Source organism: Aythya marila (assembly GCF_965140915.1).
Source record: "Aythya marila genome assembly, chromosome: 3".
Lineage (NCBI taxonomy): Eukaryota > Metazoa > Chordata > Aves > Anseriformes > Anatidae > Aythya > Aythya marila.
In genome coordinates this window covers 83,757,964-83,784,054 of record NC_139044.1, presented here as the reverse complement: position 1 = coordinate 83,784,054, position 26,091 = coordinate 83,757,964, and the positions used below count along the sequence as shown (strand labels likewise).

Sequence of the window (26,091 nt, the reverse complement as noted above, 5' to 3'; positions counted from 1 at the left end):
AAGAGATCTGTTGGTAATAGTCTTTGTCCTTGTGCAAACCAAAGAAAACTGCCTTCCTGGTTATTCTTTCAGGTATTTATTTCCAGGCTGATTTATTGTCTTCGTTCTGCTTTTTGTAACATGTAAAATACTTTGCTGTCAAGAATGTGTTCAAGATGGCTGTTACTGTACCATTATCAAGAAATATTAAAAGTTCTTTTCTAGGCTTCAGATATTCTTTAAAAGGGATTTTTTTAAAAAACACATCACTTGTTAAAACTTATAGAAAACAATCAATATCACTGATTTCCCAGATGAAACTGTTTTCTCTTAGTGTGTTTTGATCTTTGTGTGTCTCCTTTTATTTTCCTCTACTTTCAAGGCCAATTAATAGGAATTCAATTTTAGTTTGATTGTTTTCTATTCCCAATGTAGTTGAAATTCATGTCAATGCATATACTAAGCTAATCAATTTCAGACAGGCTGTTTTGTCCAGTGCTTTTTCAGAACAACCAGCTGTGTAAAAGCTTAACAGAAAAATATTTTCCACTACCCAGTTATGTGACATACATCTTAATTTATTTAAAAGAAATTTTTGGTTTACAAATGGAAAGGTCATTACTATACACATGGCTAAGCTAAGGTATCAAGTTATGGTTCTGATTTGAGAATTAGTCATTCCTCTATTTATTAATACCTTCTTTCTTTTCTCTTTCTCTATTGTTTCTTTTCCTGCTGGCTTTCCTCTGTCAATTCTCCACTGCTGCTCTCTAATTAAAATTAATAATTAACAAAAACAACCAACACCGTAGTTATCCCCATTTGTCCCCGTTCAGCATCTTGCAGCCCCATCAGCCCTCTGTCCTACAAGAGCATGAGCTGTAGGAATACAGCAGAACGAGCAAAACTTTTTGCCTCTACTGATGCTATTGGACGCAGGAGAACACCACACCTTGCAGGGGTAAGCATGCCGGTTGTATGTAAGTTGGTGTCTCAAGCCATAACCACCTGATTGAATTGCTTGCTGGAATAGGAATAGTTACGAATCTGATACTCCACTCTGCAGGTCCCCACAGCCCCCAGTTTGTTCCATTGTTGGTTGGATTTTAACTGTGTTTATTACATTATCTGGTGACATAGCCTGATAACACACTAAAGAATCTGCTTGGAAAAAACACCCATGTTTGTAGAGCAGGTACCTCAGCTTCTGATGAGGCACAGAGGCTGCCACACAGTGTTGTCCTTTTTACTTGTGGATTCTCTGATTTTAAGACCCAAGGAGGCGTTGCAACTTTCCCCCAACAGGAATCTTTTTCCCAGCCACCTGTTTTCACCTGTTATACAGGCAGACCAAATTCATATTGACTGCACTCCAAGCCAATAGGATGCAGTCAGTTTCATTTAAGATACTATTTTCTGAACCTAGGTAGTTATAATTTTTCTTGTACTCTGCGGCCTGAGTTTTAGAGTATGATAAGTGTGAAGTCATCTCTGCAAATGATTTGTGTAAGTGGAGCTTCTGTTTTCATTTGGTCTGATGGGCAAAACAGCAGGAGGCAGTGCTGCTATTAATATCTTTGTTGGAAGCAGTGTTAGATGAAAGTAGCATGAATCATAGCCAGTATTAATCTTTGAGGCAGATGACAGTCTATTGAAGTTGAGGCTGAGGCATAGCTTTGGGGTATATGTGTAGAGAAACCTCACACTATGTGAAGAGAACATTGTAAGCTCCAGGGCTATCAGTTTGGCACCTCTCAGGTCTTTCTTATCGTTTTGTTTTTAAATTAAAAAGAAGGAAGGTTGATACGTTTTGGTGAAGGAGATGATGTAAGAATATTGTTAATACCGAATGACAGAGTTAAGAGCTATTTTCAGTAGCTTGTATGTTATGGAGAACCTTTTATTTTATTGGTAAACTTATGTAGGAATTCAGGTTTTTGGCTTTATTGAGAATAAACCTGCTGATGCTGTGTTTTCAGGACCAATGAGGTAGATCCTATTTAGACAGTTTTTGCTAGTGAGTCAAAATTATTTTTCATTTTAATTCATTTATTCTGGCTCTGTACGCTCAGATGACTTGGGTGATTATCATCATATTAATCAGTACAACTCTAGTAAATGATATTGGCAAATAGCTGGCTAATTACTCTCAAGTAACAACTTCTGGATTGAAGGACCACCTGTTGCTAATATTAAGTGATGTTTTTGGCAATTTAAAATAACTAATTGTATCCATAACATCAAAAAAAAAACAAAACACTCTTGGACTTATGAAGATAAACCAAAGGTTTATGTGCTCATGAAGTTGTTTTCCATCGTTCTTTTGCAGTTGTTAAACTGATTTTCATTTCAGGAGAGAGAATTGTTATAGAGCTCTCAACTAGTGCTGCATGCTGCAACTCCAAACATGTTTATTTGTTTTTAAATAGAACGATCTTTTGTAGTTCTCATCATGAGATAAAAAATCAGGAATGAAAAAGATGAAATCACTACGACACATAAAAACCAATGGGGAAAAAAAAAAAAGTGCTGGCAAATCATCCAAGAAAAAAGAGAATAGGATAACTGTTGTACCATATTTCAGGGCTGCAGGGCATCTGTGGTGTTGATGCATAACCATGAAAACAAAAAGTCTGTGCTGTATAGGGACTGCGCCTAAGTGGGAGTCTGGGGAGTGGTTTGTTGTGTTTTTTTTTGAAATCCGGTCTTTATGACAAATAAGACTTAAGAAGCAGAGGAAGACACTGTGTGGCAAACAGCATAGATCAAAATTTAGAAGGTAACTTTTTGCCTCTGTAAAAATTAGTGCCTTACGTATAAAGACAGTAGAGTGCATGCTTAAGAAGGATTCTTGTTGTCGATTGCATATTTACTGACAGACAGTGTCAGACTATGGAAGCTTATTAATGAACTTGTCAAACAGGCTGTAGAAACTTCTGACTCAGCACTACTTTTTCTCAGCCCCCTAACACCCTCATCCTTAACTGAGTTTGCTTTGCTTTCTTTAGCCATGTGAACTCTGGCTTGACTTTGTCTTTTTGTTTGCTGAACTATAGACTGACAAAAAAGAAAAGGAGAGAGACCATTTGTCATCTACCTTCTCAGCCAGCTTTAAAGGAGGTCATTTTTCTTCCAACCCCAAAACTAGATCACCAGCTCCCTCTCCAGTTTGGTAAGCCAAGTACATGCTTAGCTAGAGGTTGAGCTATAGGCAGCTCTAATTGTTGTATTAATTACATGTTAGTCTCCACAGGAAAATCAATGCAAACTTATTTGGTGGTATAGATTTTTTCTCTCTGCAACAGAAGAAAGATGGTACTGCTTTTAGAAAAAGAAATTGCTGTTGCTTTAAGAATGGGGTAAAATGAGGAATGTACTTGTTTTATTCCCTCTTGGCTGGGTCAGTGCTCACACTTCTGGAGAGTTGCAAAGAGAAGCATTTTGCATGAAAGCTAATTGCTTGCTCCAGGAGTTCTGCTTGATAGCAGAGAAATAGAGAGGTCGTTCTGTATTTAGCTATTGCACTTGTAGAGGTGATATGTAGGTGGTGTCCAGCAGAGTGTGTCTCATAGTGATTGTCACTCTTTGTGGTTACACAGGCATGCATCAAAGTCTTTGCCTTCTTTGCCTGGCACACCCAAGCAGGTAACTTCACCTGGTTCCTCCAAAGTGTCCTCTGCTCAGGCACGTCCTCCTTCTCCTGGCAATATCCGGCCTGTCAAAAAAGAGGTCAAACCTGAGAGTGAGAAGAAAAGACCAGAAAAGGCAGATGAAAAGGTCACTGAAGAGAGGACAGAAGAGAGTAAAGGAACATCAGCAGGTGCTGAAGAATCTGCAAATCAAGAAGAGCTTGCTGTCCACGCAGAGGTTGGTCAAGGTAAGGAGAGATTCCCCTTCAGATTAAGGAACGCCTGCACATCTTTCATGTTCTTTTTTCACTTTCTCTGAAAGTAGCTTTAAATAGTTTTCTATCAAGTGTTAATCTACATTCTTCAGAACGTTCCTGCAGGTGTATGTTCATTATGACAGAAGTGTAAGCTGGCTGAAGCCCTTGTGTTTGTATCAGACAGAGCAACAGGCAGGCCTGCCTCGCACAGTGTGGCTTCACATCCCTCTTCTCTGACCTTTTGGACCAAGGACTTTGTCCCTCACAACAATATGCAATTTCTCAGACTCTGAAGTAGAAGAACAGTGGTCTGAAAGCTAACAATACAGGGAGCCATCATGTAAGGGCGAGATGTGTGGTCAGAATGCCCCAGCTGTGCTAGGCACTCAGTATAGAGGTACTGACAGCATTAAACTGTACCAGCTTACCTATAATATTGAAAGAGTACCGCATCATGGGGAAGATTGGCAGGACAAAGTAGAATGCAGAGGAGAACCAGAGAGAGGAGCAAATAGGAGCATGAAAAATTTTTCAGGGAAAAAGTTATTTAAAAAAAAAAAAAATCAACACATCTACAAACCCTGAAAAGCAGCAAGGCAGGAAAAAAAAAAAAAAAGTAGATACAACCTAAAATAGTGATCATAAAGTATACGAAAAGGAAAAGTTAAATCTTAAATTGAAAAATATAGGTTTGTTCTAACAGAAATTTTAGACCATTGCAAGTTATATAAACTGTCTCAAGGATGGGATAGAATGGCCACTGTGACCACTGTGATTCCCAGGATGGGTTACCTGGGGTCTTAATTTAAAGCTCATAGATTCTCTTGTAACTGTTCTTCAGAAAACAGTTTTAAGTATTAGTAATGCTGTATTTAACTGCAGGGTGCGTAGTTGCATGCTGATCTTCTGCAAGAAAACCTGTTGTGAATTGATTTGTTTTTAGTAAGTTCTGTTACAGTAGTTGCAGTCTGGTACCTAGGTCCTACCACACAAGGTGCAATCCCACAAGCAGCTTACAGGATGGATGCAAATAATAAATGGATGCTATGGTAGCAGATCTGTTGGTAACGGGCATGTGAATAAGGTTTAAGATAATTGGGATGATGGTGTGGGCTTTCACTGCTTTTCTGATAGCCTTTTTGTAATGTCACAGAAAAGGAAAACATTTCCCTTTCAAAGTATTTCAGGGATACAGCTAAGGTAACTTTGCAAATGTGTACAGGCTGGACTTCCCAAGGTCCAAAGTACAGGCCAGAGAAACACGGCGATGCTTGATTGCCTGCTTAGCTCAGGAGGAAGAGAGGCTCAACTTCTCTGCAGTCGGTCAATATTTGAGTTTGTAAAAAGGTTACTTAGCATGGAAATAGGTTATCTGTGATAAAGGAATTTGAAAGTCAAGTAGTTTGTATTCAGAGAGTAGTTTGTATTTCAGCAGAGAAACAGGTAGTGGAGAGGGGCAGGTAGAGGAGAAGTGGCAAGCAGCATTTCAAATTGGATGTATTTTATCAAAACCAGAGGACCAAACCACAAGTGGCTGGAACCCTGTGACTGAGACGTCAGGCATTTTACATCTGAGGCTAGAGGACAGGCCTTGTACTGCTCGGGGAGGCCCAGACTGCCACAACAACATGGTTGAATCCAAGAATCTAGAGGGGAGCAAATGCAGCATTTGTGTCTAGAGGGACATTGCTGATGTCTCCTGCACCTGAGCTGCAGGTGAAAAAGAGCTGCTTTCAGCCTCAGCCTGAACTGCCCCTTAAATTATCTGGCTCAGATACCTGCTGGATGGGTAGACACAGGAGCCTGGAGGTCAGCTGGTAATGATCACTGATTGAGCTATTCAAGCTTTTGCAGTCAAATGTCATGATTTTCCCAATTTCATTACAGTTTTAATGGTATTTTGGGTGTGCCTTTGCAAGCTGTCATCATCCTTTCTGTCAGCAGGCCAGGTGCGCACTGAATGAGCTACTTGTTACACTGCCAGATGCATCACCTGAGGGAAGAGGTGAACCCCAGGCAGTGCAAAGCTGTGCTCCCTTCAGGAGTGACAGCCCTGCCTTGGTCCATGTCAGTAAATGAAAAACAACCGAGGTGCAGGAACTCTGTCATTTCTACTGTTAAACTATTACAAGTAGTCTCTGGTACGTTTCTGGTCTAGGTTGTAACTGCAACCCCATGTTTTCTTCTGTCCCCAGGGCTACTAAGAGCATAGCTTTAAAGGACTTCCAAGCTTTAGGAGTGATAAGTTACTTTTTTTTTTTTTTTTTTCTATCTGACCATCCCAGGGTTTTCTGAGGTCCCCACTTTGTCTTGGGGGTTAGCCCAAGCCAGGTCTGATCCCTAGGGGTGGACCAAATACCTGCTTTTGCAGCGTGAGGCTAAACTGTGCCACTTCACCTCAGGGCTAGGGAAGAGACCCTGGTACTCTTCAGATGGTGTCATGGTGTGCCCATAGCCTTTGAATTCAAGATGAAGGCCCAGAAGTAGTGCCTATATTGTACTTGATAACAGAAGGCAGAAGAAAATTCAGTAGATATGAGCACCAAACACACAGAAGGCAGCTGAATTTGTGTTTGTGTATAATGAGGTGTAGGAGGGGGCATCAGAGAGGAAACCCCTATTGGAAGTTGTTGGTGAGGTGAGAAAAATAACATTCTGAAGAGTGGTTAAAAATGTAGATCTGTCATCTCCTTGTCATTCCTGATGACTTATTTCACATGTATTTTCTTGGGCTCTGATTTCCTTGCCAGTTCAAACACATCCTGATACATTTTTGTCTGCACTGCCAGATGTGATTACCCTGAGAGTGCTTCCTGCAGTTAGCTTGTGTGTTGTTAATGGTCCCTGGCCTCTAGAGAAAACATGTAGTTTAGTACCTGTGCTAGAAAATGACAGGCAAACTTGCAGAAATGTGAACTTGTAACACCTTCTCTATCAGGTAGCTAAAGGCAGCTAAAGCTGGTCCTGGTTAAAGAATTATTATAAAGGCAGGTGCTTGCCTCACCATTGTAAAAAAAAAAAAAAAAAATTAAAATAAAAAAAAAAATAAAAGAGGGAGGAAAAATACCTCAATGAGAATAATTTTAATGACTTAGTGACAGCAAAGCCTAATAAAGTTTGAACGCAAGCTATAGTTTGCCAATAGCAGCAAAACTTGTAAGAAGGCATGCTCTGGTCCTGTGTGTTGTCTTGTGGGTCATCATCCCCAGCATATGTCGAAAGCACCTGCAGGAATCCTGTTGGGCTGATAAAGGTTGGAATAACTGCAAAATTGGTGCCAGTTTGTGCCTTAACGTTACTTAAGGTTACTTCAGGCAGCTGATGCTTGAGATCACAAAGTCACCAAGAGGCCTTTGGTGACTATTTGGTGACTTTTGGCCTATCATGAAAAAGTCAGGCCCTAGTATTCAGTTATAGACTATCAAACAGAAGAAAATATATTTTTATGTTTCATTTCTGGTCTTTGAATAGAATCAGGAGAAAATTAGCAAATGTGATGGCAGGGACTTTCTGAGACAGCTTATCTCCTACTGAGACCCTCTCAGACTTTATTCTTCTGATGACAAAGTTAGCTTAGCCTTTCAACTGAAGCTGCATTCACATGTTCTGCAAAAACGTACTTCCCTTGAGCAATATGTATCCTTAGCATCTAGATTTTTTCCCTCTGAATCATTTACAAAACCATGTAAGCTTGAAGATACTTTACAATCAATTTTGAAACTATTTTCTGTTCCCTTCAAGAGAAGTGTGTATGTGCACGTGAAAAGTGAGTGCGTGAAAAGTGTGTCATCTTGGCTACTGTGTCTGTGCAAACCACTTTTCCATCCCATCTGTTTCAGCAGCCAGCCCATCCCTATCTCCTGCTCCACCAGCCCTTTCTCCGCCGCCAGCCCCCGCGAAGACCTCTGCAGGTACAACTGATCCTGAAGAAGCAACGAGGCTGCTGTCCGAGAAGAGGCGCCTTGCCCGTGAGCAGCGGGAACGGGAGGAGCAAGAGAGGAGGGAGAGAGAAGAGCTTGAAAGGTGATCCTAGACCTCTGCAGTGGAGAAGAAATGTTTTTAGCAGCTTCCTATCAGCTGCTTGTGTATATTTTGTTGTTATATTGTAATATATTCAGCACACTACTGAACTGCAGGAGACTCAAGTTCCTCCCCCAAAAGACTTGTTTTCAGTTGGATTTCTTCATAGGAGCAATATACACCTAAGCAGATCTGTAAGGTTAAAAGCTATCCCAAATAGATATGTACTTTATTGGCAGTTTGAAATAGGACAGCAGTAGAGAGCAGATCCTCAGTGTAGTGGTTCATTGTTTCCCCAGAGATTAACAAAGCTATACTTGTTTATTCCAACAAGGTAACTCTGCTTGGCTGTTGTCAACTTTGTGAGAGTGCCAATTTCTCTTTGAGCCCTAAAATCTCTGCCATGGATGGTGTTTAGATGTCTAACATCTGTGACTTAAAGCTTTCTGTTTTCTAACTTAAAATCAGGACATCCAACAGTCTTGGGGGTAAGCGATGTGGTGTCTCATTTTCTACTAGCAAATGAGCAGCCCACTTGGATGCTTGTGACCATGGCTATACCACAACACAAGTTGAGCACGATTTTAAGAGGGATGCCATGCCTCTTGGATTTGTTGGAGTTCCTTAAGAGCATTGCTGAATGCAGGAACAAGGCAAAGTCAGTTAAAATAGACTGGATTCCCAAAAGGCTCATGATGCTGTCCCTCTCAAAAGAAAATAAGCTGCTGTGGTTGTAAGAGTAGTATGGTGAATAAACACTAAGTCTAAAAGATAGAAAACAAAATTTAAAGAATAATAATCTTTCTCAGTGAAAGGAGTTTTCACTGTCTATTCTATTCAGTGCCTTCATAAATGAACCCGAAAGGACTTGTGGCCAATGAGATAATGCTGCTCTTTAGTGAGATGAAAGCCAGTCAGGAAGAGTTTCAGACATATCTTACATAAAGGAAGACATTGCTTACATAAAGGAATGCATGTAAGGAAATAATCACTACTTATGTAGTGGTGGTCTCTGGGCTAAATTATTTCTCATGGAAGAGACCTTGTGTGGAGATGAGTATATGAAAGCATCAGATGAGTCATAGTCAAGAAAATATGTGAACTGTTGTGAATTACTAGAGAAGGATAACAAAATAGAAAATGTTATTATGAAATATCCATGGTGAATCTCCCTCTTGAATTTTGTATTCTTGAGAGAGTAAAACTAGAAAAATAAGTAAAGAAAGACATCGAGGATGATCAGAAGTACAGAACAGCTCCCACATGGAAGTATAAAACAGCTCTGAGGGAATGGCGTGAAGCTGCATCGGGGTGGTTCAGGTTGGGTATTAGGAAAAGGTTCTGCAACTGAGAGGGTGGTTGGACATTAGAATGGGTCCCTTCCAACCTGGCATATTCTGTGATTCTGTGGGGACTCTCGTAGATTATACCCACACCTAAATTGGTGAGGATTCTTCAACTGGGAAGACCACCTGCCCTCTGCTTCTGAGTGAAGATATGATAAGTTACAAAGTACAGAATAGTTTGGGATAACATCAGAGGGGAAGGGGAAAAATTATTTGTTCCCATAATGGGAGCCAGGATTGGGGGGTTTCAAATGAGATTAGGAGGTAACATGCTTAAAAATTAGCAAGATTAGAGAGTTTTTATTTAAATTCAAGAGTCATGGCTGCAACATCAATTGGGTTCTGAAACAGTACACTATTTCGAAATATGATTAAATGAAGTAACACAAGGAAGTGTCTCTTAAGATGCGTTTAAGTCAACGGTACTGCTTCTGAATCAGAAAGTACCTGAGTCATGGATTAGTGGAAGCCCAGCATATACCAGAGAAGTAATGGTATTGCCTTGCAAAGTTTTCAGATTGTTCCACAGGGCTTCACCTGTGGCACCTGCAGGAATCAGAACAGATGGCTTAGCCTGACCCCCTTCGGATGTTTTGTTGTTCTCATGAATGAAACAGCAGCGCAGCTTTCATCCAGCTGTTCTGCAGTGCTGGTGTCTTGGGCCAGGGCACTGCTTTTAACTTTCTTTCTTTCCTTTTTCTTCTCCTTATACTTGTTTCATGATTGCAGGCAGAAGAAGGAGGAGCTGTCCCAGAGGATAGCTGAAGAAAGAGCCCGCCGAGAAGAAGAAGAAGCTCGCAGACAGGAAGCGGAAAGGAAGCGAAAGGATGCAGAGGAGGAGCGGGAAAGGGAGGAACGGCTGCGCCGACAGGCAGAAGAGAGAGAACAGAAGGAGAGAGAAGAGATGGAGCGTATTCAGAAACAAGTATGCTCCCCTCCTGGAATTTCTGTGCCAGTCTGGTTGGCAATAGAGTAAATGAAGCAACACTTCTTGAGCAGTACCTCAAGGAGGGATATCTAAAATTTAAATTCTATATAGGGTTAATAGGATTGTGGCTGACTTCATTTCATGGAGTGGTTCAAACAGTAAAGATGCAGTTTCTTGGCAGAAACATGTGGTAGGAAGTGATTTTTTTCTTGTAGAACTTACTTATTTTAGAACAAACCCTTTCTTAATACTGATAAAATGTGATTAAAAAAATGCTGTAGAGTTGTACTGGGGGAATTTAATGAATGGTGGTGTACCAGAGAGCTATTTGCCCATACAGTTATAGAAAGTCTAGAGGCCAAGATAACTAAATATTCAGTTGAAAACATAGCACGGCTGATTTCTAATTCTATGTGCAATACTGCTTTTGGAGGGCTGGCAGGAAAGGGTAGGTTTTTATCACTTTACTCGAGCCACGGAGCACCTTTTACCTGGTGTATTTCTGCTAACATCAGTACAGCTACTCAGAAGACATGAGAGTTAAATGAATCAGAAGACAATTTTTCAATGTGCTTTCATTTCTTTTATGATGGGCATAATGTTGTTTTACCTGCTTTTGGAGGGACCATGGTAAGTGCTTTGGATAGGAATCTTTTCATTTTACACGATCTTCTACTTTTTGCAAATACCCTTTCCCCAAAAAAAGTTCAGCACTTCAATCTGCCTCATAGATACTAGGCTTCTTCTTCTGGTGCGTACTTAAATGTATGCCTCTGAAAAGGAAATGTTTTAAGGATTGTGTTCAGGTGAACATAACTTAAAAACAAGTTTTGATTTTCAGATCTGTAATGCCTCTTTGAAATGTTAAATTAAGCTACATCCACAATGTAGCACTCAGAAATAAAGGACAACCAAGTTTATCTGAATGATACAGCCTTAACTAATGAACTGTTGTAGGAGTTCCATCCTACAACACTGCCACGTTTGTGGAGCAAAGCCTTTCAGCAGTATATTCCAGTGAAGTAGTTTAAAAAAAAAAAAAAAAGATGGGAATGGAAAGTTTATGCAAATGTACCTGTGGTGGTTTGTTCTTGGTCTCATTAAGCAATGACTGTTGGACAAATAAAGCATTCTACTTCTTTTGTTTGACTTCCAAAAACATCCCGCACTCAATACATGAATCTCTTGAATGCTTTCCTGGCTGCTGTTCTAATGCTGAAGATTAGGAAATGTGTTTGTCATCTTATCTGCTGTCAGCACATACCACACAGAACAGGCACACAACCAAATAAGATGTCCAGTATCTAATTATTCATCTTTTCCTCTTATGTAAATCATGGAGGTCAATCAAGAAATGTACAATTCAGCCTGAAAAGGTTGTTGGCAACTTTTAAACCCCAATAGTGTTTTTCCAGGGTGTTGTAGATACATATAGATGAGCAGCTGTCAATGTTATTCTGTCCTTAAAAAATAAATTTTTCCCTGCTTCTTTGTCTTACTATCAACTCAGAAAGAAGAGGAAGCTCGCCTACGGGAAGAGGCAGAGCGGATTCGCTTAGAACGTGAAAAGCATTTCCAAAGAGAAGAGCAAGAGCGCTTGGAAAGGAAGAAGGTAACAGTACATGCTGAGAAACTACTTCATCTTGTCTTAGCAGTTTGCTTCCACCTCAACTGTAGAAAGTTACTCATGATATTAATGTGCCCTCAGAAAAGCTGAGGTCCTCTTCTGTGTAGCCTGACGTGAAAGTGAAGAGAATGTTGCCAACAGTAATAAATAATTAATCTTTTTGCAAATGCAATGTTATTAAACACAACTTTGATAAATGACAGGCAGTTATGGTTTGGGAGGGATAATTTTGAAGTACTACCAGCAAACATTATTTTACTCCTTTACGTTTTTTTGCAGAGGCTTGAGGAGATCATGAAGAGAACTAGGCGTGTAGAAGCTGTAGATAAGGTCAGTGCTGCTAACTTGACATACATAAATATTGGGTACATTTCAATTCTTCCCTCTAGTGCCATTTTAAATTTACAAAGCTGTGCTTCCTTTGTAGAAACCCAATGACCAGCAAAATGGACACATATCAAAAGCAAATATTACTGGAGAAGCAGGTATTGTACTCAACTGTGCCGTGAGCACAGCAGGTGAATAAATACCTATTAAGCACAGTGACTTGAGATACAGTTCTGAAACTTGGCACACTCATTTGTGATGAAGAAAACCATTAAAAGAGTGTTTCCGAAGTCTCAGCAAACATTAATGAGTTAATAATTCTGTATGGGTAGTTAGCCATTACTAAATGAGTCAACTGTTTCAGCAATTTCATTACATTGTTGTTTAACAAGAGGGAGTAGTTTACCAAGTTTAATAAATTGTAAAGTAAAAAGAAACAAGTTGACCAAGTTAGCTTTGACAAAATCACTGATTTTTCAGGTTCTTTTGCATAGTATTAGAAGTGCGATCAGTCATCAAAAATTGTTCGTAACCCTAAACATTCCCCTGTGATGTCTCTCTTCCACAGTCTTTAGTCACTTGGTCTTAATTTCTGTTTCTTTTCTTTCAAAATTCAGCGCTTACAAAACCTCAGAGTCTCCCTGTCATACCCACACTCTTAGTCTTTCCTTCTCTTCTGTTGCCTCTGTTTCTGTGTGTGTTTCCAGTCTTTTTAGGTAAATTTTTATCTAAAACTTTAATACTCACAATAAAAGAAGCAAAAATTCAGCTTATATTCAACAATAAGCAAGTATGAATTAGCAGAGTTGAAATATACTGAAGCCAATCTATCAAATAGCTTATCTTATTGTAACATAACATGCTAAACGACGGTAATCTTTATTTCTCTTTAGTATTCACGTTGAGTAACAGACAGGACAAATAAAAACACTGGCTGCTGGTACTGCTTTTTTGCTTGGTGCTTAAAGTGAACACACTAATTAGCACTGCCAGGACACCTTTTGACACAGATTTCATTATGTATATTCGGTAGTTACTTGTTTACATGTTATCCTTGTAAATAAAAAACAGTTTGGAAACTGCTAATACAGAACGTGTCTGGAATGCCATCTGTTGCTGCAGGCACTGCTGAAGTTGCTATAAACCATTTAAATAATTCTTGAAAGGAAAAATAGCTCTGTAACCTGTGGCTAGTGCTTTCCTTCCAGAAGCAGAAAATGATTAGTCAGTCCTCTAAGGCAGAGGAGAATTTGGACCTCCATTTCCCCAGTGCCAAGGGAAAGCTGGAATCATTCAGTGACTGGATAAACAGAAAACTGCTCTCACCCCCAGGGATGCTCTACTGTTTGGCTTTGCTTTATCTAGATATGCTGTTGAGTTAAAGATACAAATTAATGGACATATTTCAGCCAACTCTAACTTTCCGTATTACATTGTAACATACTTTTTCTGACCATATGCAAATTGTGATTTTTTTTCTCTTATTTTCAGTCATACGGTTTGGACAAAACATAAGGAAGCCTATATAGGACTGGCCAAATCACACAATGAAACAAAATCCATCACCTTTTTGTCATTTACTTGACCTCTGCTTCAGAACAGGAGATAATTCTGCCTTCCTAAAACAGAAAAAACAGTCTCAGTCTTAAATGTCAAAATCAATGTAAATTCCTCTTGGTCTGTTTGTAGAAGCGCTAAAACCTATATTGCTAATATCTTCCATATAAAAACTTGCGATAAATCAGGCTAAGTCACTCAGTTTAGAAGACTTTGGTCCAAGCATTTAGAGCATAGCAAAACCAGGAGCAGCTGATGGAGGATCCTCAGGTGATCTAGATAAATGCACCCAAGCCTGTGTATACTGAATTGTTCTCGTGATTATTGTAACAGATGCTTGGGTGCAACTGCTTCCTTTTTCTCAGCTGTATATGAATGAGTATGACTGTAGATACAACACAGAAAGCTGTAGTTGTACTTTAACAGAACATCTTGAGGCAGGCCAGGGACATCACATGGTCTTTGTTATGTAGTCTCCTTTTATGCTGCTCTTTGTAGCCTTTTATAGTTGTGATTTAATACTTGTTGAAAGAAATATCCTTCCCATGGAGGTGTTCCCTCTATTTCCTTTTTGTTCACAGTCAGTGATCAACTTAGGAGCTGAGAAATACCACTGTGAAATCGCTGATGTCCCAAAGTTCTTCTATTCCATTCTCTATTGCATCTTGAAAAGTGCCAGCATAATATTCTGTCAGATATCAGCCTATTGTGACCTACGGCTTATGTGTTAGAATTGTTTATATCATTGTAAACCGACTAGTCCTGTCCATAAAGCTTTAGTTTTGAAATCTTTGAAATTTCAGACCTGAAACAGGGTTGAGGTGCCCAAAAAAAATGACAAAGGAAGCAGAGGATTTAACAGTATTTAAAAATTGTAGCTTGCCATGACTGTGGTTTGTTTGTTTGTTTTTTGTAGGAAACACTTTATCCTACTTTGCAGGTAGAGGATGTTGCTTTTTTCTACTTTCTCTCTCTAATCATAACAAGTCCTGTATCTCTCTTGGACCTTTCAGGAGGGCCTCAGCTTCAGCATGCAACACAATCTCCACACAATGGGAAACACGTCACCTGCACGCACATGATTACTTCACATCAACCCCCCATAAATATGGACAGGTAAGAGCATTGCTAAGTATTAGAGGGTGTTTACAGGATGGGAAATACTAGAGTAATAAAATATTTTTTCAGATCCAGGTATTCATTAAGTAAATATGAAGCACAGCTGTTCAATTTGCCTCATTTCCTGTTTATTTTTTTGTATCTTTTCCTGTGTTCAGGAAAGAACTTTGTCATCTTTCACTTAGCAGCAACCTATTTTTGCCAAGTGAAGAATTTTGCAAAAATCCAGTGCATTCTTTGCAGTGTTTGGAAGAATGTGTTGCTGGGAATTACTACATAAACTGAAACTTAATGGAAAGGGCATTTTTTTGTGTGTGTTCCTTGAATTAAGCTTCATAAAAACTACTCTGGATTTGCAGGGTTAGTTTTCTTGGTTCAGATAATGAACGCTGTGCTTTCAGCCTAGATGCATGGATTTTCGAACTGCTCGAAGTATTAGCAAGTTTTGAACACTAAGCAAAAGTCCTTCATATGAGATACAGAGCTCCTCATTTTGACTTTGTATTTTAAAAAACCTTTGTCCTCTATAAAGGAGAGTTTGGGGAGGCAGATATTTAACATTAGGAGCTCTTTGTAGTCATGAGGCTAGTCACTGAGATTTTGAGAAATATTTGAAATGCTTGAAACCTCTGTGTTAAACCAAATCAAATCTGTTCCATAGGCATGAGCTGTCAGTTACTTCAATTCCAGTAACACAGAAAGCCAAATAATCCCATAGTCCTTTCATGTTTTATGCAGGTAATGTCAGAATATGCATGGAAAAACTTGAATGTGGAAAGCCATCAGACAGTCTGTAATGAGCGGTATGCTTCAGGGTGTGATTGACACTAATTGAAGGGGGAATTTGCCCTCTCTCTGTCCTTCCATATGCCTGGGGGATCTTAGCCTGCTGTCATGCCAGCAAAGATGCTCCTGCTGAGATAAGTTCTGTCAGTGACACTGAGCACTGGACTGCATTAGATGAGCTGCACAGAGCCGTCTTATAATTATCTCAGGCAACTATTAAATGTTAATCACTCCTAACCTTAGATGCACCTTGATATTTGTAGTATCAGGCGTGCCACACTAATGAATGCTGTCGTGTAGCATTAGATTTGCTATGGAAGGAGCATCTGAATAGCCAAAGCGAAGAATGAATAGATGAGGCTGAAGAGCAGGAACAAAAAGGGGAAGTGTATGTGAGGAAGTGCATGTGAAAGGAGAAACTGATATGCCAGGACAGAGCGCAGAGGGACTCTGCTTTGGAGGTGCATCCACACTGAATGGTAAGGCAAGGGCTGAAGCACTTGGTAGCATCCTGGTGTTAGCTTAGCCCAGGTGGCTTGATAAACTGTTGGAAGGAAGACATAGCAGCACAGATTTTATCGCATGGTAAAAAGCCACAGGTGCCAACAACGTTGCTACTGCATCTTGTGTTTCACAGGTGTCTGGCATGTAGAAACACCTGCACATGCAACAGATAGAGATGGTCTGTGTGAGCACCTCACTCCAGCCCTACAAAAGATTTGACTTGTGTCTGGAAAAGCCCTGAGCATGTTTTAAGGGCAAGATAGCTCAGATTTGTGACCAGAACTTGAAAAGGGTTTGCTTGGGGGACTTCTGGAAATGTGTGCATGGGCAAAAGGAGAGAATGAAGGAGAGGTAAGGTCTAAAGCAACCATGAGTCTCATTGCTCCTCCTGAGGTGTTTTGTATGGCAAGTCCCAGGCTGCAATCGCTGTTTCACTGGGCCCGGGACAGAGGGAGTGTATGTGTTGGTGTGTCTGTTTGGTGCAACTCTGAGGTCCAGCCTGGGTGCGTGTCCTTGGACAGGACTGATGTCTTTTGTTGTTAAGTGACCGAGCACAGAGTACCTGTACTTGGGGTTACTCCTCAGATGCTGCAGGTGCTCTGCCCGATGCAGGCAGCAGCAGTACAGGAGGAGGGTGACTGTGAAGGCTAGTAGAGGTTTATGTGAAGGTAACAAGTTCTGCGCTGTTTGCTGTGGTAAACCTTTGTCCCCGATTCCTCCCCATCATGTCATGCCAGCTGTGTGGCTAGGATCCGATTAGGAATAGCATGCCTCCTTCTGTGTTCGTGCATACAGTGTAGGTGAGAAAAAAATAACGATTTTGGTGGAGCTAAGGCAATTTATTTCAGTAATTCAGTATCTTCTGTTGCTGCTTTTGATTAGCAATGTAGATCTCATTGTACTGGAACTTCATTAGCCTTCATTATTCTTCATAAATCCTAATGCAAATGCTGTAATCTGTGGTATTATTTAGCAGACATCTATTATCAACAAGTACTAGTTTTATCAATAAACGTTTATTGCAGATGATACCTTGGTGCTATCATCTATCACACCCAACAGGGGGAAATCCAGATAAACAATTTAATGCTAGAATACTAATGAAGAATAATGAATTACTATTCAGGAGGGGGAGAAAGAACAAGAAAGATTTTTTTTTTTAATCCAAGTGTATTGTGGTGGAAAAGGCAACACTAAATATATATTAAAATGGAGTGTACTGTGGAAATTTTCCAAGTAGATAGTGAAGTATCCAGAATTACCAAGAAAACTGGTAGCTCATGGAGATGTTACAATATTATTAATGGTTTGTTAACTTCTGTGTTGATTCTGTTTTTTTTGTGTGGGTTTTGTCCCCCAGCAACTGGAAAAAGTGAATTTGAAACATTAATTTGAAAATAATACATTATGTTAAAGTATTTTCAAGCTTCTCATAAACTATAAAAAAGTTCCAACAAAATTTCTTCCAGATTCTAGTTTTTTATGTACTACATGTATACTGAACAGCAGAATACTGGAAGAAATGCAACGGTACAAGTTGGAGTTGAATAACCAGTACAGCTACTTAAGTCATTTCTCATGTGGAGACTTCTGTTTCTTCTCAGGAGAAAGAGGCTCAGGGGCGACCTTATTGCTCTTTACAGATACCTTAAAGGAGGCTGTAGCGAGGTGGGGGTTGGTCTGTTCTCCCACGTGCCTGGTGACAGGACGAGGGGGAATGGGCTTAAGTTGAGCCAGGGGAGTTTTAGGTTAGATGGTAGGAAGAACTTCTTCACTGAAAGGGTTGTGAGGCACTGGAACAGGCTGCCCAGGGAAGTGGTGGAGTCACCATCCCTGGAAGTCTTCAAAAGACGTTTAGATGTAGAGCTTAGGGATATGGTTTAGTGGGGACTGCTAGCGTTAGGTCAGAGGTTGGACTCGATGATCTTGAGGTCTCTTCCAACCTAGAAATTCTGTGATTCTGTGTGATTCTCCACTTTCAAATTATTTGCCAAAGTTGCATTCTGCCTGCTACATCTCAGAAAGCTGTTTAAGTACAGTGATTGATACTGATAATACTTTACGTGCTTTTCTCGTTTAATTAATTACTCTTTTTATTTTTTTCTTTTTCGTTTTTTGGTTCTTCATAATAAATGCCTACACTGGGCCTCAGTGAGAGCTTTTTATCTCATCTGTCTCTCTCCATCCCATATAAAGGCAGTTGGTAGGTTAGATAACTAATTGTTAGAAATATTCAGTTAGACAAGATGATTGCCTCGATCTCTTGTCCTTGAAAAAAAAAAAAAAAATCAAAATGTTACCAGGTTCAAATTGTTATGTATTCACAGTTCAGTCTGTAGGTTGGCACACTTCAAATCTGCTTTAGCGCAGCGTTCCCCTCTTTAGGACTCCAGCTTCTCACAATTGGCTGTTTTCGGTGCCATTGTCTCAGAGAGTTAAAAATAAATGCTGCTTTATTTTAACCATCCAAAGCTGGGGGGCCATTCCGCTGTTAATGTCTACTCCTGACAGCTCTGCTAAATCATATCAATTAAAGAGGAGACTGATGCTGTCTTTCAGATCAGGAATAACAGGTACAGAAATACTTTGGCACGTTTCAAAGGATTGTAAATCAGTTTTTTTAATTTTTTTAGTGTCAATTCCAGATGGATGATCAGAAGGACATACTAAATTCTGATCTCTTTTCATTCTCATCTTCTCTCTTCAAAGTCTGTAGGTATGGGTTGTATCTATACAGGTCTTGGTCTGAAATTAAACACATCAAATGTAATTTTTCAGTAGTTTTTTAAACTTTTTGGATTTTCCAGTTCCTTTTTTATTATATTAACTGCTCTCCTCTCAAATCCCTCCAGTTTATCTTATTAGTATGGATGCATTAAGATCAAAATGCGAAACTGCACAAATGCTTTTTTTTTTAAGCTCCCTTAAAATGAATCTGTCCTTCAGATGCTTGCAAGACTGTGACGTTTGGAAATGCTCTGCAAAAAATTCAGCCAACTTTTTTTTTTATTATGTAGTTATCTTGCTTCAAGCACAGTTATGGTATCTGTTAAAATGCCAAAATTACCTGGCTATTAGAAATGTACCTGCAACATCATGTGCCTGAAATGGCATGATGGACACTGAGACGTTGCTAAGGGTGGAATACAAGACAGTAAAAATAGTTGTTGCATGTCAAAAATCCATTACTTTCTTGTGTTCTTTGTTTCAGTGAGCAGTAGCAGTCACTTAGGGAAAGAGATAAATACCAAGAGATCCTCTGCCTAATAAAGGGTTGCTATGTATTGTGGTCCAAATGCATAGGCTCAGGTAGTCCCTAAGCTCTTAATTATCAGAAGCTGGAGGGTATACCAATCTCCTAGGAATTTGTGTAAGCTGCTTCTGAGCTTAGGGCCTCTAAGATGTCCAGTGGAAATGAATTCCACGGTTCAGATTTTTTCTTTGTTTTTTCTAAACATGCTCCCTAATAATTTGTTGGGAGCGCCACCTGCTTATAGCAAATAAATAAATAAATAAATAAATAATAGAAAATATCCAGTCATGGCTTCCTCTTCTGTGCCCCCTTTGTGATTGTATAGACTCCTGCCTTGAAAGACATCTTTCAATGTGAGTCCTGGTCTAACTCAGCGTGTAATGGCAGTGCAATGACTAATAGGTACGATGAACTATTTATCTGTAAAGTTAGCTGATCAATCAGGTAGAAGAACTAGTATCTCTTTGCAAAAGCAAGAGACTTCTCCTTATTGTCCCAATACTTGCTGAGGTACTTACACTGCTTAATTTACAGGCACGAGCAGTTCCCTTCTTATCCCTCATTCCTGACCTATCCATCAGGCTTCCCAATACTGTGTTATTTTACCTCTGGTAAGGTTATTGGCCGTACACAGGCATGAAATGAGTAATAAGACACCTTATAGTGAATAATAACCTAATACCTACACATGATAGAGCAGTTTTTTTGGTCCTAAAGCATTTCACAGATTCTGTTCTTCATCTCATAGATGTGAAACTCTGGCACAGAAGGGGGATGTGACTTGTGGTCTCTCCCCGGCAGCCAGCAGGGTTTCTGTGTCTGCTTTCAAACACAGGCAGTGAATCATGCTTTTCATTTTGAAGTTTACTCAGCACACCCACAGATTAAAAAAAGGGGAATTGACTTTCTGACAAAGAACTGATGATGGTTGGAAAGACTGACATGCTGGTTTTCATACCAAATCTTTCCCATTCTCACAGGAAATCTGGAATTTGGGCTTTGGATAAAGTGTTACCACCTTTAAAGTGCAGTAATTATTCTGTCTCTTGGGAAGTACTGTAAAACATTTCTGCAATTGTTTGCAAAGAGTTGGTGACCAAAGAAGCCAGTAGATGAAAATAAACCATATGCCAATTACAAGCCAATTACAAAAAAAAACAACTGCTAACTGTACTGTCAAGAAAAAATTAGCCTATGAAACCATGCCACCTACTCAGAAATGGCCCGAGGAAGCTGATAGCCTTGTTTAAATATAGGAAAACTGCATCTGAGCCTTTGTGGCTGAAGCATTTCCAAACAGCTTGAACAGGGGTGGTGTCCAAACAGGGAACATACACCCAAAATTGCCGGGATCTAACTACTTTGGGCCTTGAGAAGCACCTGTGAAAGATCATGATTTGTAAGTGATAGTTGGGTGCTTGCTCTTGTGGAGTAGCTTTGGGTCCTGTTACTGCCATCCTGTTCACCAAGCAGCCCCTTAGTTCCTCCTGCGTGGCAAGGCAGTGCATGCTGTGTGAAGAGACAGCAGGGTCTGACAACACAACAGCTAATGAACGGGCTGGGAGAGGAGGGCAAGACTGAGACACGACTGTGTTTCCTCAGGAGTGTGTGTGTGTAACTGGAGAGTGTACCTGCACTTGTAACCCTCATGACTGGAGGAGGTGTGTAAGAGCTCGCTCCTAAAGGCACCTCTGTCAAATGGGAGATGGGAAAATGGGTGATGTGAGGGATGCTGGGAGGTGCTGCTTTTGGTTTGGGCATGAGCAATAGGAGAAGCACAGAGCTGAGTAGCATCTGGTAAATAAGCTGCAAGAACTTGGACAAGGTGAGGAACTGAAAGGAGAACTGACTTGGTAAAGGAGTGTTTTCTCTGGGTAAGTGGCAGGTAGAACAGGGTCCTCAAAAACTGGAGGCAGGTGGTGATCCAAAGAGTCACAAAAATGACAACGACCTTATCTAAGCATAATTACATTGATTTGCAGTAAGAGGAGAGGGGTCTTGTAGCATTCAAATACAGCAAAGGTTTTGAAAGCTGAGAAAGGCCATAAACTGCATTAGGTGGGTGGCTCAGGATAGCAGTGGTTGTGCTGGAGAGGTTGCTTATTTACTGCTTCCCATTCCAGTCACTTCTCAGAACTGCAGCGTTGCTGAGGGTCTCTGTTGTTCTGGGTATAGCGTAGCCAAATGTATGTGATGTAAATGTTGAGGGAACGCATATCTAGTGCCTTGCTGTAAAAAAAGTTAGTCTGCTGTGGTAATAACATAATTTTGTTTTTAATGGCTAAACAAATGCTCTGGATTAATTTAAATTTCTGTAATGTTGCTTTGACGAGGACTAAATTTCTGTTCTAAATTAAGTATATGAAGAAATATCTGTTTCTCTTTCAGCAATCTCAATCCAGAGAAAAATACGAATGAAAACGGAATGTCTGTGCAGAATGCTAACTTTGAAGAGATCATAAACCTACCCATTGGTTCTAAACCTCCCCGGCTGGATGCCATGAACAATGATGGAAGCAATAGTCCTGGAATTCCTTTGAATCCAATTTTAGCTTTTGAAGATAAGGGGACTCTTTTGCCTCAGGTAGATAGTGTTCAAACACATCAAACAGCAGGTAGGTTTGCATTAGCTCATTAAAATTAGTAATATGTTGTAATTGACAGAGTCCCTATAGCTTCTAATTGATAAAGGTTGATCAAGCACTGTACACCCTCGATTCTCTGGGGAAGGGAGCATGTCTTCTCTTTGTAAAGCTGGGCGTGCCAGGTACAGACAGATGCTGCGTGAATTTTGATGGGCCCTCATTTTTTGCTGGAAAGGGGCTCTCAGTTGCACTGCACCATTTGCCTTTTGAAATTGTTTGAAAATGTTTACCCTGTGCTTAGAAGTGGAAATGATAACAATGACAGCTGCTGTTCTTAGCTTATGATCTGCACTCATGTTCCAGTTCTGCAGATGTATTATCTGATATGCTCATGCAGAAGGGGAACAGGTAGCTGCTGCCTTCTATGTACAATTCTGAGGGTACTTCCCTTATCAAGTTCTTGCTGACGTGAATACTGATGGAAGGTTTGCAGCACAACAGATTTTTCTGAATTTAAGCATGACTTTTAAAGGATGTTAAGTAAACATGTCCATATAGAAAATTAAATTGGACTACCCTCATTTATTTTCTTTTTCTGTGGGTGGAAAATATAAGAAAAAAATCATCTTGTAATAAAATAGTTGTGTAAGTGCATAGCGTTGTGAAGTAAGCACTGCTCCTGTTTGCTGACCTGTCATTTTTGATGCCTTCTGTTGTAGAAGTGATCTGAATATTTCTTCTGAAGAACCAAAGGTGATGTAAGCATCTCTGCAGTCAGTGGAGTTTCTTCCATGCTATGAAGGAGTGTTTTATTTTTCTCTCCGGTTTTTTAAAGATTTCTTGAGTATCTTTTTTTTTTTGGAAGGACTTTAGCAAAACCAGCAGAAGAAATGATGGGAATAGACTTCGATCACCTTTCCAATAGTTTTCATCACTAGAAAAATCATGCTTCACGTGCATTACTTAATATGGCTTTTTCCAACAAGCTTTTCTCTGTTAGTCAATGGATATTTCTGCATTCCTTAAGATACAAGACACTGGAATCTGGAAGCAATGGGCTGATTTGGGTGGTGGGACTGATTCTTTTTTAAAAAAGATTGGTGTTGGTTTAAAAGGCATAATTGTAAAATTGGCAACGAATCTTTTACACTTTGTGGTTCTAATACTTGAAAAATAAATACCTCATTGCTCTACAAGTAGAGTTAATGAGGTGTTTTATTTAAACCTGTTGGTTTAAATATTATTGCAGAGAACTCTAATTATGGGGGCAGAGTATAGGCTTCTGTATCAGGTTCTTGTAAATGTAATTCCTACAGGGACATTCTGTAAATTGAGAATCACTATGATCTTCTCACATTTTCTCTAAAAACACAAAACAAGGCAGGTTTTAAAATGTGAAAATTTGAAAGCGTTATTTTTTCACGGACAAGAGGAAAAACTATTGTTCTCCTAGATGATGTATTTATGAATTTTTGTTCAGTAAAGAAGTAAATTGTATAATTGAATAAATTAGAAAAATGTGCTAAAATGATACTGCAAACTTGATTTATTTTTTTTTTTAGTTACATTCATGTTCACAATCCTATAAAGGATGTGTACGCACACGCATGCACATACACCCACACAGGGAAGTACCTTGTTCCGAGTCCTGTAAATTGCTGCTGTTCCCAATGATGGAAGACATTTCCTTTGCCTTATCGGACTATTGAAGACTGTGTGAAACCTGAAATATTTGATTTTTGGATGATAAAGCAGGTTTGGGGATTTTTTTGGTTTTGCTCGTTTCAGAGCAAATGGCAAATGGTCGTTGTTTGTGCTTTTTATGCAGCCTGTGATTTTCATAATGCACTACAGTTTGACTGATAGGAGGAGCAACGGGGGTTGCTTTCTCTTTAGTCTGATGCCGATTCCTACCATCCCTCACTTTTGGTTGCTGTTGGGTAGAACGCTAAAATCGTGCACCTTTTTATGCTTTGATAACCAATGCTGTTGCAGGCAGAGCTCACTAGATACTTCTGTTGGAAACACCCACTAGGGCTTGATGTGTCGCTCACTGAAGTCCACGAGTACGTCCTTGGCTGGTGGAAATGGGAGTTATGAGGCTTCAGTTCATGCTAATGGAGGATGGACCAGAAAGATTCTTGCACTCTCCTTTAGTGAGCACTGCGCTAGGCTCTCAGGCTGTGCAGAAAGTCTGTGCTAGCAAAAGAAATCTTCTGAGACAGAAGCTGAAGAACTTCTGAAGTTCTGCTGCTGCCAAGTGTTTGTCTTACACAGGAGATGGGATAAAAGCAATGGGAAAGCAAAAAGAGACCATCTGCCAGAATACCCGGATGGGAAAAACAGCCATTCAGTCAGAATAACTTTGAATAACGGCTTGTGACACAGTAAAATTAATTGGGATCCTTTCTTGCTTTCTTTAGTTTTCCATGTACATAGCCACAATATTATAAAGTGACCAAAATCTGTAGTTTTTCTTTAAACCGATGTTTAGCATGTAAGTACCAAATAAAACTTGTTTGAAATATTTACTTCTATTTATATTTTGATTTTCTCGCATAGGTGGAGCAGGAGTCAATCTGTGATGGAAAACTCTTCTCGCTATTCCTGGTCTTAGGTTTCTTTTTTTTAAGTTTCCTCTGATCTCTTTACTAGAAGAAAAACCAGTGCAGGGTCACTTACACAACTATGGACAGAACAAAGATGTAGCCAGTAAGACTTAGCTTCAGTTTTATGTCTGAGGGTTCATTTAGGCTCAGGCATAAGCTATGTTGATCTTGATTAGTTTTGTGAGACTTTACAACATTTGGTTTGTTGTTTGCAGTATAGAGAAGAGTCTGATTCATTTCTCGTATGTTTTTTGAACTGGGTTGTAGTAAAAATAATGTATATTATATATAAATGTATATTATAATAATGAATATTTATTCCAGGCTTGCACTTCAAATAAGAGAAGAAAAAAATTCTTTCTTTCAAGGACCCAATGTAAAACTAAAGGCTAGGGAATGAGTGTAGAATTAGGTGTGTGTCAAAAAAAAAAAAAAAAAATTAATTTTAAGTCTTGGGTTCAACCCCCTTTTCTTTAAATGCAGGGAAAAAGTTTCTTTTCCTTTGAATATTGTTTTTGGTAATAAAATACAGTAACAAATGAAGGCCAGCTTTTTGGCCTGCGATTGCATCTCTCTTTGTTACTCGTGCTATCAAAGGCAACACTTAATTATTCAGTGAGGTAGAATGAGCAAGTGTAGAAGTTACAGCTTTTTCTGAAGATAGGTGGTAGTAGTAACTTTTCACAGCAACAGGACCGTGTGCTTTGGTGAGACTCAGCTCCTTGCTCACATCTGAACAACAAAACGGATACTTCTGTGGGTGACATTCAGGGAGTGGGCAACATTGGTCATTACAGCACAACTCCTGGGCTATCCACCACTAGCTTGTTTGATTTACGTATCTCTTACCTCCTTATTCCTGAGGAAGACTGCTGCTACGACCTTGAAGTAATGTTTGCAATTAAATATCTAAGAAAATTAGATAGAGGACAGACTCTAATGTCATTACGTATCCCACTGGACATAAAATATTGCACTGATTTTCTTTCTGGTAAATGATCTAAAATCACCTAAGGAGGTGGCCTGAAGTTTGAGATCTTTGGGTTTCATTCGTAGCTGTGTCATTCAGCTCTGTTTAGTCTTCTGCTTCAGTGAGCCCTACTGCCTGGGGGTGAGTGCATGGGTCTCTCACATGAAATTTCAGAAGAAAATTCCTGTCTGTCCCATTGAATATTGATAATTCCGTACTGCTTTATCTGAGATTTGTCTACCCTGTTCTTCAACAGGGCTTTTTGCTGTGCTGTAGAGAGGCTCTTAAATGTTTGTTTGGTTTGTTTGTTTGTTTGGTTTGTTTTGTTTTTAACCTTATAATTGGAGAGAACTTGCAGTTACTGAAATTAAACATTAACCTAAAACAAAACAAAACAAAACAAAAAAGGCCTGCCCTAAGCACCAAACCAAAGCTTAGAGATTTGGGCCGCTGTAAAATGGTGAGCTCTTACTTGGCAGAATGATTTTTCGAGATCTGCCTCAACATTTATTCCATATTTGTACCCAGTAGCAGGTCTACAGCTGGTACCACAGCTGGTACAGTGGTACCACAGTCAGAAGTACCCCCAAAGACT

At 39.6% G+C, this 26,091-nt stretch overlaps 1 protein-coding gene across 5 annotated transcripts in view; it reads left to right on the top strand.

The window, feature by feature from the left end:
- Positions 1 to 24,806, top strand: part of MAP7 (microtubule associated protein 7) — a 111,341-nt gene extending 86,535 nt beyond the window's left edge. For 3 of the 5 annotated variants that reach the window (XM_082758369.1, XM_082758366.1, XM_082758370.1), the window contains 10 exons: positions 816 to 940; positions 3,036 to 3,151; positions 3,579 to 3,856; positions 7,705 to 7,888; positions 9,961 to 10,156; positions 11,670 to 11,771; positions 12,066 to 12,116; positions 12,214 to 12,271; positions 14,684 to 14,786; positions 21,721 to 21,985. In XM_082758369.1, coding sequence (XP_082614495.1) covers positions 816 to 940; positions 3,036 to 3,151; positions 3,579 to 3,856; positions 7,705 to 7,888; positions 9,961 to 10,156; positions 11,670 to 11,771; positions 12,066 to 12,116; positions 12,214 to 12,271; positions 14,684 to 14,786; positions 21,721 to 21,970 — 1,463 coding nt within the window. In that variant the 3' untranslated portion in view covers positions 21,971 to 21,985. Of the gene's footprint in view, positions 1 to 815; positions 941 to 3,035; positions 3,152 to 3,578; positions 3,857 to 7,704; positions 7,889 to 9,960; positions 10,157 to 11,669; positions 11,772 to 12,065; positions 12,117 to 12,213; positions 12,272 to 14,683; positions 14,787 to 21,720; positions 21,986 to 22,636 lie in introns of those variants that run through there. The other 2 variants (XM_082758368.1, XM_082758367.1) reach the window with 2 other exon arrangements.
- Positions 24,807 to 26,091: the final 1,285 nt, after the last annotated feature.